Source organism: Theobroma umbraticum, unplaced genomic scaffold, assembly GCF_002168275.2.
Source record: "Theobroma umbraticum cultivar Fairchild unplaced genomic scaffold, ASM216827v3 scaffold_67.0, whole genome shotgun sequence".
In the NCBI taxonomy this organism is placed as follows: domain Eukaryota; kingdom Viridiplantae; phylum Streptophyta; class Magnoliopsida; order Malvales; family Malvaceae; genus Theobroma; species Theobroma umbraticum.
Window position 1 is genome coordinate 315,254 of NW_018397262.1, and position 18,939 is coordinate 334,192.

General features: G+C 32.2%; 1 protein-coding gene across 1 annotated transcript; it reads right to left on the reverse strand.

Moving 5' to 3' along the window:
- Nucleotides 1–16,541: 16,541 nt before the first annotated feature.
- Nucleotides 16,542–18,448, reverse strand: LOC110419438 (uncharacterized). Its single transcript, XM_021432492.2, has one exon. The coding sequence runs from the start codon at nt 18,385–18,387 to the stop codon at nt 16,903–16,905; it is 1,485 nt and encodes a 494-aa protein (XP_021288167.1). The 5' UTR covers nt 18,388–18,448; the 3' UTR covers nt 16,542–16,902.
- Between the last annotated feature and the right edge of the window lie 491 nt (nt 18,449–18,939).

The following is an 18,939-nucleotide window of genomic DNA, read 5'->3' on the forward strand; positions in this document are numbered from 1 at the left end:
AACAAGATGTTTTGGTGTACGACAGGTACGTGACCAATGGTCTTTCATGCCACATCGATAACAAACATTTTCTATATTCCTTTTACTTTGTCCACCTTTGTCTTTTTCTTGCATCTCTTCACTATTCATCCACTTTTAGTGGGTATTCTTATTATCAGAACAATAATTTATGTAACCACCATGACTGCGATAATTATGACGACCTTTTCTACGTCCACGATCATGACCACGATTATGACCACGACCAAAATTTCTAAATGATGTCACATTCACTTCAGGGAATGGAGCAAAACCAGTTGGGCGAGATTCATGATTTTTTATCAATAGCTCATTATTTTTCTCAGCCACAAGGAGACATGAAATCAGTTCAGAGTATTTATTAAAGCTTTTTCCATGATATTGCTATTGCATGAGCACATTTGATGCGTGAAAAATAGAGAATGTTTTTTTTAACAAATCAGCATCAGTCACCTTTTCTCCACACAATTTTAGTTTAGAACTAATTCTATATAATGCTGAGTTATACTCACTTACATTTTTAAAATCTTGCAATCGCAGATGCATCCAATCATAATGAGCTTTTGGCAAGATTACTATTTTCTGATGGTCATATCTTTTCTTTAGACTTTTCCAAAGATCGATAGGATCTTTTATTGTGAGATACTCAATTTTTAATCATTCATGAAGATGGTGGCAAAGGAAAATCATTCTTTTACCTTATCTTGATTAGATGCTTCATTTTCTTCTTTGATTGTGTTACCAAGACCCATAGCATCTAAATGGATTTTAGCATCTAGAATCAAGATAGATAATTCTTGCCAGTAATATCAAGAGCCAAAAATTCAAGGTTTGTAAGATTGGACATTATGATAGCTTAAAAGAAGAACGTAAATGTTAGTATTACACAATATCGTAATTGGCAAGCAAATAATTAATTGGGTAATAAAAAACACTAAATGAAAATTGATTTATTAGAAATTGGTAAAATTTGGGCACAATAAAAAATTACCTAAAGAAAAATTGAACTTCGACTTTGTGAATCTTGAGGGTAAGAGATTATAAGATTGTCGACTTTGTGAAGCTTGAGGGTGAAGGTGAGAGATTATAGTATCGTTGACTTTGTAAAGCTTGAGGGTAAAAGATTAGAGGATAGTGCTAATAACGTGTTATAAAAAAATAACTTTATAAGAACAAATAAAAATAACTTGAAAGAATACTTAAAGAGAAGAAAGAAAGTATTTAGGGAAGAGAAGAAATCTTATTCAAGTGTGTATACAAATGAACTAAATGGGACCTATTTATAAGCAAATAACTCCTTTACAAGATGAGGATAACACTTAGAAATTAGATGAATTATATCCTAATCTAATCTGATTTACATCAAATTTAGATATAGATAACATGAATGGATATTCGCAAAATATTCATAATAATTTTTTATTTAATTAGTTATTATAAATTTTTTAATATTTAATTTTAAGTCTTTAAAGCTTTTTATTTAACCTCATTAATGAGACAGTATATTTTGATAAATTAACAGTGTATATAAGTTATATATTTACAAGATATTTGAATTTAAACCCATTTATCATTATATTTTAGTTCAACATTGATCAAAAGTTAATGATAAAAGAATATTTTGTAATTAAATAATAAAATATTTTACAAAATATTTTTATTTTTATTTTTTTAAATCAAACTAAAACAGAATACAATAACAAAATTACACTCATTCAAAGATAAATGAGAAATTTGATCCACATCATCTTGAATAAAATAATAAATTTAAAATTTATCTCATAAATTTATAACTTATCTACTTGCCTTATGAATATATTAATACAAATATTTTAATTATCTCGAATGGTTTAACCTTCTTTTCTTTCTTATACCAAACATTCATGCTTACTTTTCTTTTTATTATTATTTTTATTAAAAAAATGCATATATTTATCTTTTGTGAGGTATGCATGGTGCAGCTAACGAATTGGAAAAAAGGAGCTAGGGATTTTTTTAGGGTTTGAACTTTGAAGGATGGGAAAATGTGGGGCAAGGCAGAAGAATTAATGAGGGGGTTACATGTTTAATTTCCCTATCATATTAATAAAAAAATATGGGTTGATTATTTGGTTGATGTCGAGGGAAGGATTCCCCACTGATAACTTAGCTTATTAATCATCCAAATGGACATGGTCAAGTAATTCCTCAACTAGAGTCAATTGATCAAATAGTTTTCAGTTGAAATTGCCGAAAACCTTCGGTTAGGCATTTTTAACTACCCAAATGCTCAATTTTAGAAAAAACCACATGATACTGTCATCATACCACATCACAATCTCTTATGACATGTCAACATGTTATATCAGCATAACGCGATATAAAATAGTAAGTGACATTGATGATTGTGCTATTCGGTGATTAAAAGAGGAAGAATAGAGGATGGAAAGGAAAGAAGTGGTCGACATATGTAATTGGTCTTGATGTTAACAAAAGGAACATGCACTGTTGGTAGTCAATTAATGCTTGGGGTGTTTCGCTTTTAAAAAATGAAGGCTAAATGTTCAAATTGGGACTTAACATTTGGGCACTTTACCTATTTAGGGCCAAACTTTTCAATTGTAACAATCAAAGGCCAAAGGTTTTCAATTCTTTACAATTAAGGGCTAAGTTAACAGGTGGATGGAGCATGTATCACATGAGACAATGAATTGCATGAGTTAATGGCATGGTAGTTAACTTGACCATGCACACGCCATGTTTTGAAATGTAGTTGTTACACGTTATATTGAAAAATGTAATTGTTACATGTCAAGTGTCACAATCCATACCAATCCTTGTGAGGTATTATCTGCTTTAGCTCACTAGCCTCATGGTTTTGTCCCATAAAGATGCCTCATAGGTTGAAAATTGTGTGAATCCTTATATTCTTAATATCACTATAGTACACAACCGATTTAGGATTTATGGCTACCCTTTAGAACCATGACATCCTCCTTTAGCTCTTTGTTAGGAGTTTCTCTTTGATGTGAGACTTATGGCTCTACTCGCTGGGGACATCTCTGTGATGTGAGATTCACATGGTCCACATTAAAACCATGACACCATGTTGAAGATTTAGTTGTTACACGCCGTATTAAAAAATTTAGTTGTTACACACCATGCCATAATTTGAATCATTTTGACTTGATAGAAAAAACTTTCTAACAAAACTATTCTTTCGTATTTTACACAATAAAATGTTTCATCTCCCTTTAATTTTTGAATTGTTCAAACGTCAAGGATATTACATGCCGTCTTCTATTAAGGGATATTACATGTCATTCGTATATCTTATACATACCAGACACCTCTCATCTTAGCCTTTATTTGTAAGAAAATGAAAACGTTTGGCCTTTAATGTTACAATTCAAACATTTGGTCATAAATTGACAAAAATTCCAAAACTTTTGACCCTAAATTAAGCATTTAGTCAAATATGAAAAACAATTATCAAAGGATTGTTGACTATACGGTGTCATGAACCATATTAATAAATTACTAAAGGAAACTGTGTAGTTGGCATTTAGTTGATAATGTTTAGGCACCGAAACAGTTGGAATGGTGTGAAATTTACTAAAGGAGAAAGGAAGTCATCGAAGTAGGTGGTTGGTTTTGTTATTGGATGAGCCTTGCAACCAATCAAGATTGGTTAAAGCTTGATTCCAATCATGCAACAATATCATTCATGTTGAATGATTAGAGGTTTTCCTTCACTAATAAGATGTTAATTATAATGGGTTATAAGTCTAATTGGATGAAGTCCATGAGATTAATATGCCTTGTACGGGAACTATAATGGATTATAGTTATAAGATCTCTATGCATCAAAGCATAATCTCTAAATGTTCTTAGTTGATGTATCATTGAAACTGGACATTAATAATACTTAAAAACTAGTACATTATATATTTCTTACTTGAGAAGTAAACAGCCTATCTCATAGGTTGAAGTATAGAAATACTTGAAACCAAAATGTAAGTGTTTACCTAGGAGAGCAAATTCACTGAACATAACCCATTATGAAAAGTGCATTTGGTATTTCACAAGTGTCTATGCAATACTTCTTATGTGTCAATTGTGTAAATACTCCTTAGACTTGAGACAGCATATTGTCTTATGTATAGAGTGTTTTACCCTAATTTCATCCTTACAAATGCCTAACTAAGGATTTCAAAACAAGAAATGAAATAAATGCCCTAATTCTGTGAATGGAGAACATTCTTAACTCTTGCACCTTCCCTCCTCTCTCTACCTCTCATAGCTTAGCCAATGGTCGGTTGCTTAACCTCCGAAATCTGTCGTCGATAGCCCCTACAACCTTTACTTTACTACTGAGAACCAACTAAGCACCTGTAATACACTTGCAACCACCACTGCCAACTTCTCATGCCTTGCTGCAAGCCATACAAACCACAACTCAGCCACTTGTTTCCCCTTGAGCCAAGAAGAAATCATTTTTTTCAATTACTACAAGAAAGAAGCCTCTTGTGATTACTACCACCCATGACCCAATCATCTACAAAGATCAACCTGCCATTGCCATTTTTTAATATGAGATTGAGATCCTTGCTCAGCCATTCAAGTATTCGATTGTTGGTAAATTTTCCAAGATGCCAAAATTACAAGAGATCTGTTTAGCTTTTAGAAGGATTGTACTTTGTGGGGCTTCTGAGATCCAATGGTTAGATTATAAACACATTCTGATTCATTTATCTAGTGAGCAAGATTTTAATCAGATTTGGGTCAAACAATTCTGGTTTATACTTAACCAAAAAATGAGAGTTTTTAAATGGACTCTGAATTTTCAAGCAGATAAAGAATCGTCTCTAGTGCCAATTTGGATATCCTTTCTAAATCTATAGGCTCATTTGTATGAAAAATCAACACTGTTATTGATTGAAAAAATGGTGGAAAAACTTTTATTTGTTGATCAAGCAACGGCGAATAGCTTTCGACCAAGTGTGGCTCGCATTTGTGTAGAGTATGATTGTTGAAAACCACCACTAGATCACATTTGGATTGTGATAAGTAACAGGAAAATCGAGGCTATTGTTTGTGGATATACTCAACTTGTGGAGTTCTCAAAAGTGCCAGAGTACTATGATCATTGCTGCCATGTTGGTCATAATATTTCAAGTTGTTTGGTGATGGAAAATAAGCCAAACAAAACTGGAAATATAAAGCCTAAACCTACATGAGTTACAAAGTCTCCTAATGATCTTCCATAGGTATTTGGTTCAACAAACAATCAAAAAAATCATCAAGGAATATGGAGGAGAAGATCCAGCTAATTAGAAAGAAAAACCAAAGGGGTGGTTGTTGATGGAACCTCCAAAATAGGAGATACAGTGGCAATCAATTGGAAAGCCCGATAAAAAGGGATCCAAAATATTCAAAGGGTGTAAAAATTGATTCAAAAGGTTCTACAAGCCCTAGGGTGATGATTGCTAATAGATTCCATGTGATAAACGCCACAGAGGATGAAGCAAAAAATGAAACTAGAAAATAGGGTATAACAAGGGTGATGAATAATACCCTAAAAGCCAAAAATCTTGCAACCTAACCCCTAGTCTAGATAAACTTGCCAAGCAAATGAAGGTATTCGTAATGAGGCACACCCAAAAGATGCTGAAGGAAAAGCAATTGAAATGGAGAAGGTGTGGTGCCTACCGATCTCCATCATTTGTTGACTAATACGAAGGCTAGGGACAGCTTGAAGGGTATCACTGAGCTCTCGAAGAGCATACAAAATACGAGTGACCATGACTATGTTAAATGGGCAATAGATAATGCTCATAATGTTACGATTAGAAAACAAGAAAAAAAAAGAAAGAGTAGTTGGCAGTGATGGATTTTAAGTCCGTTGTAAAACTATAAAAATATGGCCATGCATCTTTAGGGGTCCAAGTTCAATCCGTTGCTATAGAAATTGTAGAAGATATGAGAAGTAAAGCTATATAGTTCCATCTTTCAAGATCTCGTAGAAGGAAATCAGAAAGTAATGTCTCTTACACTCCAAATACAAACATTTCCTCGAATGGTGAAGATATCGAGGTAACAAATAGAACAAATGATGATTTTATCTCCATGCATTTACCAGTATAAACATTCTCATGATTAGTTTGTTGATATGGAATGTTAGAGGTGTCTCGGGTAAACTGATCCAAAGAAGACTTAAAAAGTTACAAATGATGCATAATATTAAAGTTTTGGTTATCTTAGAATCAATGGTCAAAGCTAATAAGATTGAGTTTTTTGATGAAAGGCTTTTCGATGCAAAGCCTCATTATGGTTCAATGGAGGATTTTGTAACTACTTGACTAGATTGTTGATTGATAAATGCAGGCTAGATCGGTTGGTTTATAATATGCAGTGGGGAACTCACTTTTCTTGTACAAGAATCAGACACTTAAATAGAGATGGATCAAACCATTATCCTTTGTTAATTTTGTGCTCAAACACATCTTTAAAGAGTCCTTCATCTTTTTGGTTTCTCCATGCTTGGGTGAAGCATCATGAGTTTATGCCTTTTGTGGCAACTAGAAACATCCAATACCAAGAGCAAGTTTAATGATTTTTGGCTTAAGCCGCAATGGTTGAAAAAATAGACTAAAATGGTGGAACAAGAATATGTTTAGGGATATTTTCAACAACCTCCGACCAGTAGAAAAACAAGTAAAAGAGAGTGAAATTTTATTCCAACAAGAGCAAACCCAAGCAAATCGAAAAAACATGCAACAATCATATGCAAAGCTTAATCAACTATTAACTATTAAAGAAATTTATTGGCAGCAGAAACCGAGTGTTAGATGGCTAGTTGATGGGGTAAGAAATACAAGTTTTTTTCACGTACGGATGTAGAAAAACAAAGTGAAAAACTCTATCTTTCGGATTCAAAATAGTGATGGCACCTTTATTGAGGAACCGGTGCTAATAAAATCCTCATCAGTTGATTTCTTTGCACATTTAATGAGGGAGGAAGCTTGTGATATTTCATTTTTAATGATTCCCTAATTCCTAGCATTATCTTTGTTGATGATAACAATTCCTATGTGCAGTTCCCACATTTTTAGATGTTAAAGAAGTAGTATTTGCCATTGACAAAGATAGTGTGGCGAGACCGGATGGTTTCTAAACTTTCTTTTATCAACAATGTTGGAATGTTATTGCAGAAGATCTTTTGAAGGTAGTACAAGAATTTTTCAATTGAGCATCTTTTCCAAAGAGGGTAACTTCTACAACTCTAGTATTATTACCTAAAAAGTCGAATGCAGTATAATGGAGCTACTTTCGTCCAATTAGTTTATGCACTATCTTAAATAAGATAGTAACTAAATTATTTGCAAACTAGTTATCAAAAGTTTTACCAACGTTCATCTTAGATAACCAAAGTGGCTTTGTTAGTAACAAATTAATTAGTGACAATATTTTATTAGCTTAGGAGCTGATCGAAAAAATTGGCTACCAAGTTAAAAGAGGTAATGTGGTTCTAAAACTCGATATGATGAAAGCTTATAATCAGTTGCATTGGGATATTTTGTACTTGATGTTGGAAAATTTTGGTTTTAATAACCACTGGATTGACATGATGAAAAGGTTTATTTCTAATTGTTGGTTTTCATTATTGATCAATGGCAATTCAGTTGGATACTTAAAATCAGAGAAGGGTTTGACAAAAAGGTATTTTATTTCGGCTCTATCATTTTTCTTGCCAGCAAAGCACTTATCTAAGGTCTTAATAATCTTTTTGCTAATTTTAGATCATTGCATTATCACTCTAGTCTTTCCTTAAATATCAGTCCCCTTTCATTTATGGATGATGTTATGATTTTTACAAACGGAAGCCAATTTGCTTTGCAAAGAATTCTTTCTTTTTTATAGGAGTATGAATAGATTTCTGGATAGTGTGTGAATCATAAAAAAAGTTGTTTTATCATGGCTAATAATGCTGCCAATTCAAGAAGACAAATTATTTATCAAGCCATAGGATTTACCTATAAGTGTTAACTTATAATTTACTTAGGAGCACCACTGTACAAAGGTCCCAAAAAGGTACTCTTTTTTTATTCACTTGTTTCTAAAATTCATGATTGTATTTTAGGATGGGAAAACAAGGTGTTAACTTTAGGTGGTGCAATCACTTTACTTAGAAGTGTTTTATCTTCATTGTCGACTTATTTAGTCCAAGTTCTCAAGCCTCCAATTAGTGTTATAGAGAAAATTGAGAGACTATTCAATAATTTTTTATGGGGTGATTCGACAGAGTGCAAAAAGATTCATTGAACAGCTTGGAATAAAATTGTATTACCTTGTTCGAAAGGGGTTAAGACATTAGAAGCTTCAATGATGTTTTTAAAGCTTTCACAGTGAAGCTATGATGAAGATTTAAAACTTGTAAAAGCCTTGGACAAAATTTATGAGAGGTAAATATTGTGCTGATCGGTCCCAATTAATATCACTACCAAACCCCATGATTCCCAAGTTTGGAAACGGATGTTAGGAAGTAACACTATCAAAGAGCAAAACATTCAATGGCGAATTGGTAAGGGAGAATTATTATTCTAGCATGATTGTTGGATGGGTGAACAACCATTGGTAATGTTTTTCCCTTCTTTTATTCATTCCATGACTTAACTTTGTTATTTTTACAACAATAATAATTGGGATGTGGATAAATTGAGAGTTGTTCTGCCAAAGTCTATGATTAGTTATATTTTATGAATTCCTTTTGATAGCTCCAAGGATAATGTTGCTTATTGTGCACCTACATCAAATGGAAAGTTTACAACTAGAAGTGCATGGGAAGTTATTCGTCACTCACAACCTAGCAATCAATTATGTAAGTTGATATAGCATAAAAGTATACCATTTTCTGTCTCTTTCTTTTTGTGGCGAATGATAAATAATTGGATACCGGTGGAGTTATGGATGCAAACTAAAGGTTTTCAATTAGCAACAAAATGGTTGTGTTGCAATTCCAAGGAATCACTAATGCATGTTCTATGAGATGGTCTAGTGTTTAATAGGTTTGGAATATTTTACAAAATTCTTTCAAATCTATGTTATTAATCCTCAAAATGTTACGCATGTTATCTTAGCATGTTATTACTCAAAAGATTACACCAAACAGGGTCGTATCCGTGTTTTAGTGCCATTATTTATTTGTTAGTTCTTATGGGTTAAATGAAATTATGCAAAGCACAAGAACTTAGGTATGTACCCTTATAGAGTGATTTGGTGCATCACGAAATTATTGAGGTAACATTTTCAAGGAAACCTTCTAAGATAATGGTAATGGATAGGGGACACTCAAATTGCAGCAACATGGGGCTTTGGTTTTCCAAATGATCAAAGTATACCACCTAAAATTATTAATGAAATCAAGCCATTGACAATTGAATTAAAACTTAATGTTGATGGCAGTTCAAAAAATAATTTTCAAAATGCTGTAGGAGGAGTCATATTACATGATCACACAGGTACACTTATTTTTGGATTTTATGAAAATTTTAGTCTAACTAATTCTTTGAAAGTAGAATTAATGGCATTACAAATAGGTTTACTTTTATGCCAAGATTATAATGTGTCAAAAGTTTGGATCGAAATGGATGCTAAAGTGGTAATTCAAATGATTCAAGACGATAGTAAATGGTACCATGAGATACGATATTTATTGAAGTCTATAAGAAAATTTTTACAAAATATTTCTTATAGAATTTCTCACATATATAGAGAAAGTAATCAGGCTGTAGACTTTTTGTCTAACTTGGGATATTCTCACTAAAATCTTCAAGTTTTCTCACAGGCACAAGGTGAGTTATGTGGCATTCTATATTTAAATAGATTAAATTTACCATATGTTTGATTTAAAAAAATATAAAGGAGTAGTACTCCTAATTTATTTTTCATGCTCTTAGTAATATGTATCAAAAGGCTATTATTTTATTGCTGCATTCAAAAATATAAAGCATAAAGTAATTCCTTTATTAGATTATAATTTTTCCTTTAACTCATAAAAATTCAAAGGGACAATCTTATGCCCCCCTTTTGATTTGTACCTTTTTTAGTTTATTTTATTAATAAAACTATAACAGTGTACCTAGGCCCTGCGAGAATTTTTGAGCTTTAAAAAAAAAATACCAAAAATAAGATGTTTTTAGGTATAGCATGAAACATGTGAAGGCAGATGAGTGGCCAAAAAAGAAATCATCACCTCAATTGATTTAGGGGACATATCCTAACAGTTCTTTATTGATATTAGCTTGTTGAAATCCTTGGCCAAGGTGACTTGAAAATTATGAAAAAGAATTTCATAAGTTTTTATAAAACTAATTATCTAACTTCAAGAACAAATATGGAGATCGATAAGAGTAGACAATGTATCATGTTGTTATTATTTCTGAGATATATGATGAGAGAATGAATTATACTGAAAGGCTATTAAAGAATCCTTAGACTTTTCTAACAATTTGGTGCCCATGTTGCATTGCTAGATGTCAATCTTGGTCTATGGAATTGAATTAATTAATTTAATAAAAATTATAATTCAATTCCATTGTCAACATGTTAGGAACCTAATGGGTCACAAACAATAAGTTGCATTATGAATTAAATTGGGAATGCGATGATTTAAGTTGGACTTAAATCATACATCAGGATTTTAACTTCTAAAGATTTAATTAAAATAGTTGAATTAAGTATAAAACCAATATTATAATTTGTTATAATATTAAAGCCTTAATTGCAAACAAATAAAGTAATTTTTATTTAATTTTAATTTACAATGAATTAATTAAAAAGTTTTAATTAAGTGTTGGGCCAATATAATAAGGGGTCATAATATTAAGGTTTTATTTGTAATTTAAGAAGTTAATTATCTTATATATAAATATCACTTTTCAGCTATTCCTCATAATACAAGTGAAATACACAAGTTAAGTTTTTGAGTCGTCAGAACATTAACAAGAAAGCCTTGCCGAACACTTTCTTGAGTGACTTGAAAAATAGTTTTCCAACTTCATGATTCGGCTAGGAGGAATGTGATAATGTGGAGAGGACAAGTTGTTGTCCACCTTGTTAGCGCAAAGACATAATTGAGAAAGCTCCCTCCTTATGAAAATTCAAGTCCAACGATGTGTGCAGCCATGGGAGGCTAAGTATTTGAATGGCTCTAGTTCCTTGCTCCTTTGTGGTGTTCATGTATTGAACAAGGAAGATGTACCATTGTGATGGCCACATCACTTGGTAAAGGTAATGTTATTTTTTTTATTACTTTTTTTCTAGTTTTGTTTGTATTAAAACCACCAAAGTGATTCATGGGTGGTGGCATGGTGTAATAACATTAAATTTTTAATTTTCGTTATATATGATAATTGTTATCTTTGAGTTTCATGTCATTCCGACACTTGACACCGACGAAACAAACTTGCATAAGTGGTGGCTGATTGTGTCATTGAGTTAAGGGCAACGAAGGCTCTTTAGAAATTGTGTTGCCATTTTAAATAGAGCAAAATACTCTGCTACCCTTAAGTTTTAATCATAATTACACATAAGTCTATTAGTTTACAAAATGAACACTCTACCCCAAATAGCTAAACAACATTAATATTTAAATTGAAATATCTAAAATTTCTTTCTTTCTTTCTTTTAGGCTGGTTGGCGATAGAATCTAGCTCAGATTTAATTGAATTTTTCAGGGCGCACTAGATCTAGTGCTGCCAAGACTGCCAAGATGGGTCCCTAAGGAGCACTGGATCTATGCTTCCCAAGGAGCACCATCTATGCTCCTTGGAGAACATGCGAACCAAGGAGCACCCACGATCTAGAGCACCTGAGGGAGGCAAATTAGGCTGAAGCCGGGGGAAGAGGTGAGGATAGTTTTATTTATAAGAAAAAAATTAAAAATAGAAAACATAGTTTACAAATAGTGTAATAATTTTTAAAATTGATAAAAGGTATTATCATGTCATCAAACTAATAAAAATATTAATAGTGGACTAATGGCTAGAGTTATGTGCCTAGCAAAATATATATTTTTAGAATAGATTGTCTATTTTAAAAACTAAGAGACTCGTATGAAATTATGATTAAAAGTTAGAAGATGAGAATATTTTACCTTTTAAAATATAAACGACAATTACCAACTTTTGGATTGTTTTTTTTGTTGATGAATATGTTATATTCCATTGAGCAAATCACTTCCTCTCAACCAAACCAAACATTAAACAAATGCATTAACAAATCATTGAAATTGCTACTGTTTCTCTTTTTATTTTTAATTAGGCTAGTGTCATGGCTTTTCTTTTCTCAAAGCATACACCAATCAGCTCACTTCCCTGCTTGTTTTCTTGCCAAAAGCAACCACATTACTGTTGTTTATGCAAAACTCCAACAACCAACTGACATATATATTATCTCAGCTTCTTTTACCATATATAAATATAACATACCCATAGGTAGACTTGTCAAAATAGGCCTGGCTCATTGTATCGGCTCATTTTTTATTAAATATGGAGTGGGTTGGGTTAAAAAAATTTAGGCCCATATTAAAATCGAGCCTAAATGGGCCAGTCCACCAAATCAGTGGGCTGAGGTGGGCTGGGGCGGGCTAGTTCTATGGGTCAAAAAAATAATTTTAATTAATTTAACAATTTTATATATTTAACTATGTAAAATTAATAATTTAGTTACCAATGTTATTGCTTATTCTATATATTTCAATATCTTTAATCTTTACTTGTCAAATTAAAAATTTAATTTAGATTAAAACTTTTTTTTTCTTTTATGGTAATGAATATTAAATGATAAATTAATAATGATTCAGACCTTGAGACATCATTGCTGTCTAAACAAAATTTAAATATTTTACTTGAGAATGAGGATTGAGGAGGATATAAATGAGTCTTGAAATTTTTATTATTTGGTTATATACTTATATTTATGGGATAGTAGTTTGTGTTAAAGATTTAAACTTTATTATGTAATTTATTTATTTTTTTATATTTGATGTAATTGTTTATTTGTAATATGTTTTTATTATTCAATTTATGAATTAAATCATAAAACAATTTTATTAATAAAATATTTGTTAAGTAGAATTATAAAAATAATTTTTTTAAAAAAAAATAAAAATAAGTTGGCTCAATTCAACCATAAGCTAACAAGAGGTGAGCTAAGTTGAAGTTTTGATGGCTCATATAAAAAATAAGTTAATCCAACCCAATTCATATTTTCTCAATCTACAAGAGCTTGGGCCAGGTTAGGCCGAGCCAACCCATATTGCCAGCTTTACTCATAAACTAAAATATTCAAGATTAGATATCCCTACCTAACATCAACCACTCCACCCTGGAGGCCTATTTTCTTTGATTTTCTTGTTAACAGTTAAGGGGGCAATCATTGAAATAAATTCCTAACTTCCCAAAGACTCTCGAACGAGAAAAGTACAAACATATATTTGGTTGGTGATGTAAAGCTGTTGTTGTTGCTATTGTAATTTTCTCATAATGTATATATATTGTTTTAATAAAGAAGGAAGAGAGTTTAAATTTTCAATTGAATAAAAAAGTAATGTATAAAATAAACTATGAAATTAAAGTGAAAGGCCTTCTTTCTTTTTATTAATATAATAATTAATTATATTTGTCCTTCTCATTGATATAAAAACACAATAATCTTGGTATCTTGCTTGTTATGTTTATATATATATATATATATAGTTATCAAGATGTATGATATAAGTGACCTAATTTCCTATAAAACTAGATGATGACGGGATAAGGCACTATTGAACAAGGAGGCAGACATCAGGGGAGGCAAAAACCAAAGATAGAAAATATCAAACAAAAACCAAGATATTTCATAAAATGAAAGTCATTCACCTGCCCAATTTCCATGATGTTATAGATTAATTATCTGTTATCCTTTTTTCAATCTCGATCGATAAATGTTTTTTAATTTCATATTTATTTTAATTATTATTTATTATTTCTTCTTCATTTTTTTTTGTTTTTTATTCGTATTTAAAGGTTTTTTTATGTTTTTCTGACAGTTTTAGTGAAATCTAAAGTAATTAATCCTTGATTTAAAAATAATAAAAAGAGATTGTATTCAATTTTTGTTGAATATTTCTAAAAATATCATCACTATTTTAACTAATTTTTACCCACAAAAGCAATTAATAATATTATCTCTGTCACAGCATTTGCAATAATCAAGAGCAACCCTCCACTCCAGTTAACAAGTTGATTTGGTTGAATAAAGATAATTTGAATATGTTTGTGAGACTTGGAGCAGCAACAATCCCCACACTCAAAAACAAGAAACAAGCAAAAATCTGCAGTCCACATAGAGCCTTTGTTCAACTATAAGCAGGATTGGGCTCATGTGAGCAGTTTCAGCTGTTGTCAACATGCAGTTTCAGCAAAATAGCCTTGGACTTATTTTGAATTGAAAATATAAATCCATAAAAATTGATCTCATAGTCTCAAAATCTATTCAACTCTTCACTAAAATGTGATCCTCATGAGATATACCAAGATAAAAGTAATCCCCAACCTTTATTTTTTATGGATGAAAGAGTCAGTGCAATGACATCAATAAGAAATGAGATGAATCTTGAACTTATTTGTAAGCTTCATTCACCTAATAAGCATATCTTATAGATTGAAAATGTAAACCCGTGACAAATGTATCCATGACTCTAAAAATCGATGGGTTAATAAAAATTGGAAAGACGAAAACTAATACCTCCGGATACAATATCCAAACTAGTAAACTGCAAAATTCTATCCAAGCAGGCATCATGAAACAACAACTCGCACAAGACACTTAAAATGAAAACCTGGGTTTCACCTACTATTTATCCACAAGTAACAACATAAATCCTGATATCTGTTACACTGTTTGTAGTGAATTGATGATAACAAAATCTTGACTCATAAGCTCTCCAATACTGTTCAGTTTCTCCAAATGTGCTTCGTAGACATAACAACAGTAATAGTGTTTAGCCTAAATAACACCCAGAAATTTCTCTTTGCAATGTAAATCAACACTAGTCATAATTCAGCATGGTATTAGCTGTTATTTACACACTTCCTGGTGTAAGCACCATCAAAACACAGTCGTCAAGTCAGCCCCTCATCCCTAAAGGTAAACTTCACTAACCCTGTGCAACTAATTGCTCACAGTTCTTTATACTCACCACTCCACAACCCCACCTTCCCTGTGTACTATAATGGAGTTATAAAGTCTTGATGCTGTCTGGTACAAAAGGACCTTGTTTGTACATCAGTTGAGTGGAAAGTTGAAAGGAACACTGCATTTGCACTTACAAGAACACATACAATATCATGACATAGAGGCTGTTTTCGTTTTTTCCTTTTCAATAAATGACCTATGGATATTTTTCAAAAGAGAAAAAAAATTAAATGACCTATGAATATGTTACCAAAATGTTGATACATGAGTTCAATGAAAGATGGCTGAAGCATTGTAGAATGCTTATGTTAGTCTGCATTCATGATTTTATGTGGGAATGTACAAGTTTAAGTCTGAAGTGTTCAAGTACAGAAACACTCAGCTAATGCACAGTTATAAAGTTTGACAATGATATTCCAAATAAACAGAAGAAACCTTAAGTCAAATTTCTCAGGGAGCTTTCTATTTAAATTTTACTAAAATGGCTATTTTTTGTAACTACCCTTCCCATTGCCTCACTCCAGGATCCCCCATGCTCTCTTCCACTCACCTTAACTAATACAGTCATCTATCTCTATTCTTTCCATTAATAGCTATTTATTTAAGTAAAAGTATAACTAATTTTTCATGTGCTAAGTAACATTTTCTCTCAAACATTGCACATACAATTCGCTAGCAATTTCTAATAGCAATCATATATATAAAAAAAAAATATAACAGAGAATTCTACCACAGAAAACAGAAAAGCAACTGTTCCTCCTTCCTAAGGTTTCTAATAAAGCAAGCCTAGGCAATTGGCACATTTCCTTGTTCATTATTGCTCTTAAAAGGGTGTACTTTCCTCATTAATTGTTTTTCCCCTTGAAAATGAATTATGTAAAGTTATAAAGTGTTATGACCTTCAAGGACAACTAGTGCAACAGGAGCACAACCTATGGCCAACAAGCACAATTGCAGGAGGAGAATCTCCATACAATTCCTTCAAAACAGCAAAAGCATCATTGCAACACGTAAGCTATCTTTAAATCCATGGATGCAACACTAGAATGACAGAGTTCATGACATTACAAATAATTCTTGACTGCAGGCAAATATCCTTGATTATTTCTATCAGCTATGCTCAAAGTGTACAGCACATAAAAGAAAAAAAGAGGCAAAATCTGCAGGCTAGTTAGAGACTTTGTTTAAGTATGAGCAACATTTTGGCTTATGTGAAGCATACCAAACATGGAAAGATAAGACATCATCTAGATTACCTGTTGATATACTAAACAGAACATAAATTAAGAGGACAAACCATGACATGATATCGTTGAGAAAATCAACGAGCAATTAAAAATGGTTCCATGTTGAAAGAAGTTGAAACAAAGACTGAAAAGAATTGCCAATATACTTTATGAGAAAAAAAATCAAGGCAATCCTAACAAGTTGACTTTCTCTTGTTGCCATCAGTCAATCATATTCTTGAGATTCTTTTCTACTCAGTAAAATAAATGTAAAATATGTAGAGAAAGAAAAAGCTTTGTTCCTAGGTTACTTGTACACGATTGACCAGGGGAAAAAATCCTCAATGCTTTAGCTTATGGACCTCCAGTGAGCTCATTTATGCAAATAGAAACAGAAGATTAGCAGTAGATTTCCGCTTATAGAAATTTCAAATTAATATCATCCATTATTAGCACTTGGCTGTGAAATCAAGCTGGAAAAGCTGCTCTTCAAAGTTCCAGCCAGATCTTCTCTGCCTGATTTCTGAAGCTGCTTCGTAACAGTCATATACACCGCAAAGTTTGGTTTTAGACCCTTTTCTATCATCTCAGAAAGAATACTTTGTGCAATGACTGGTTTTCCCCTTTTTCTATGAAGACTCGCCAACAAACTGTAAAGTATATTGCTTACTTGCTTGTACTTATCACCACAAACAACTACATAGTTGTGCGCCTCCTCGTACTGCTGCAATTTGAAGTAACCCTTGACAAAGGCAGCATGCGTTGTAACCCGAGGTTCAATACCGCTTGAATCCATTTTATTGAGCCATTCAAACGCCATATCTAACCTACCAAGTCCACAGTAATAACATATAAATATCTCAAACGTCACTGCATCCGGTGGACAGCCACTTTCCAGCATCTGCTCAAGCAGTTGACAAGCCTCAGCAACTTTATCATTCTTGCATAAACAACTGAGTATATTGTTAAAAGTTTGGGAATTTGGGTTACAACCAACTTTGATCATCCAATCAAGTATCTCTCTAGCTCCTTCAAAATCACCTTTACGACACTGTCCTCTAATCAAAATATTGTAGTTCGACAACCTCTTCTCTGCTTTTGCAATTACATATTTAGCCATTTCAAAGGATTCTAGAGCACACAACATCTCTATCAAAGCATGGATTCCAGAAACACCACATGAGCCACCGATTCGGTTTAAGACCTCGACCACTTTGCATATGGATTTCTTTGTTGCGGCTTTACTAGAAATCATAACAGGTACAAATCCGAAAGCCCTATGATTCAGGCGTATCCCATGGAGCTTAAAATCGTTCAAAAGACTAGCCGCTGAGTCAAAGTCATCTAATCTCCCACAATTATCAATAACGAAACTACAAATGTCAGAGTTATGATAAAACTGGGGATGTGATTCTCGAATCCAATAGAAGAAACGCAATGCAGAAACCTTCTCGCTATTTAAAATCCGAAAGATGGTATTCAATGATGCCTCGGATAGACTTACATTCATTCCGTCCAACTTGGATTCCAAATCGTTCTGACCGCTTCTAATCAAACTGACAACCTCCAAAGCTTGCTTCCTACTTGCCATTAGCCCTGAGACTGACACTGAGAAACTTCGAAACCACCGAAAATCATACATATTGAAAATTTGAGAAGATGGGTATGCCGTAGAAAGAAACGAGGTGGACCCATTTAAGGAAACGAGAGAAGCTGAAGAATCTGAAGAAGAAATGGAGTGAAATTGATGGAAACTGAGAATCGGGGTCGGAGAGGGCTTGGGAAAGAGGAGGGTTTGGGGAGAGGAAAAGAGAAAGGGAACTGATTTGGAAGAAACAGAGAAGAGAAGAGAAGAAAGGCAGTAATGAGTAATGGGGAAGTGCCTGAGATTGAGATTTCGTCTGAAAAGATACGAGATCTCCATTCATACGAGCGAACTTCTCTGATTTCTGGGTTTTAGAAAGGGTTTTATCATTTATGAACGCAAGACAGAAGAAGCGTGCGCGAGGCTGAGTTGAGTTGAGTTGGTCGGAACTCGGAAAGGTAAGTAAAGGGCACTTAAAAGTGTACGTACATATTTATGTTATGACATGTAAAAAGTTATTTAATAATATTTTTATTTATTTTTAATCAATAAAAAATGTTTAATTTTGTCAAATAAAATTTATAAAATAATTTTGAATTATTTAAAAATAATTAAATAAAATAACTCAAGAGAAATATGGAACCAAATATAGGAGGTTAATGTGAAAAATATAATTTTTTATAAGTTTATGAATTATTAAAGAATAAAGTGAGAGTACAATGAAGAATTATATTTTTCTTTAACATCCATCCTTTTTATTCTTGATTTCCTATATTTTTTATTTTAATAAAAATTATTTTATTTTATTTATTTTAAATATTATTATTTGGTTTAATAAAATCGAGTCTTTTATATTTTTTATTTATAAAAAATAAATTAAATTTTATCAAA

Bases quoted from the DNA above. Each gene is read 5' to 3' on its own strand.
- LOC110419438 (XM_021432492.2), bottom strand. From the start codon at position 18,387: ATGGAGATCTCGTATCTTTTCAGACGAAATCTCAATCTCAGGCACTTC.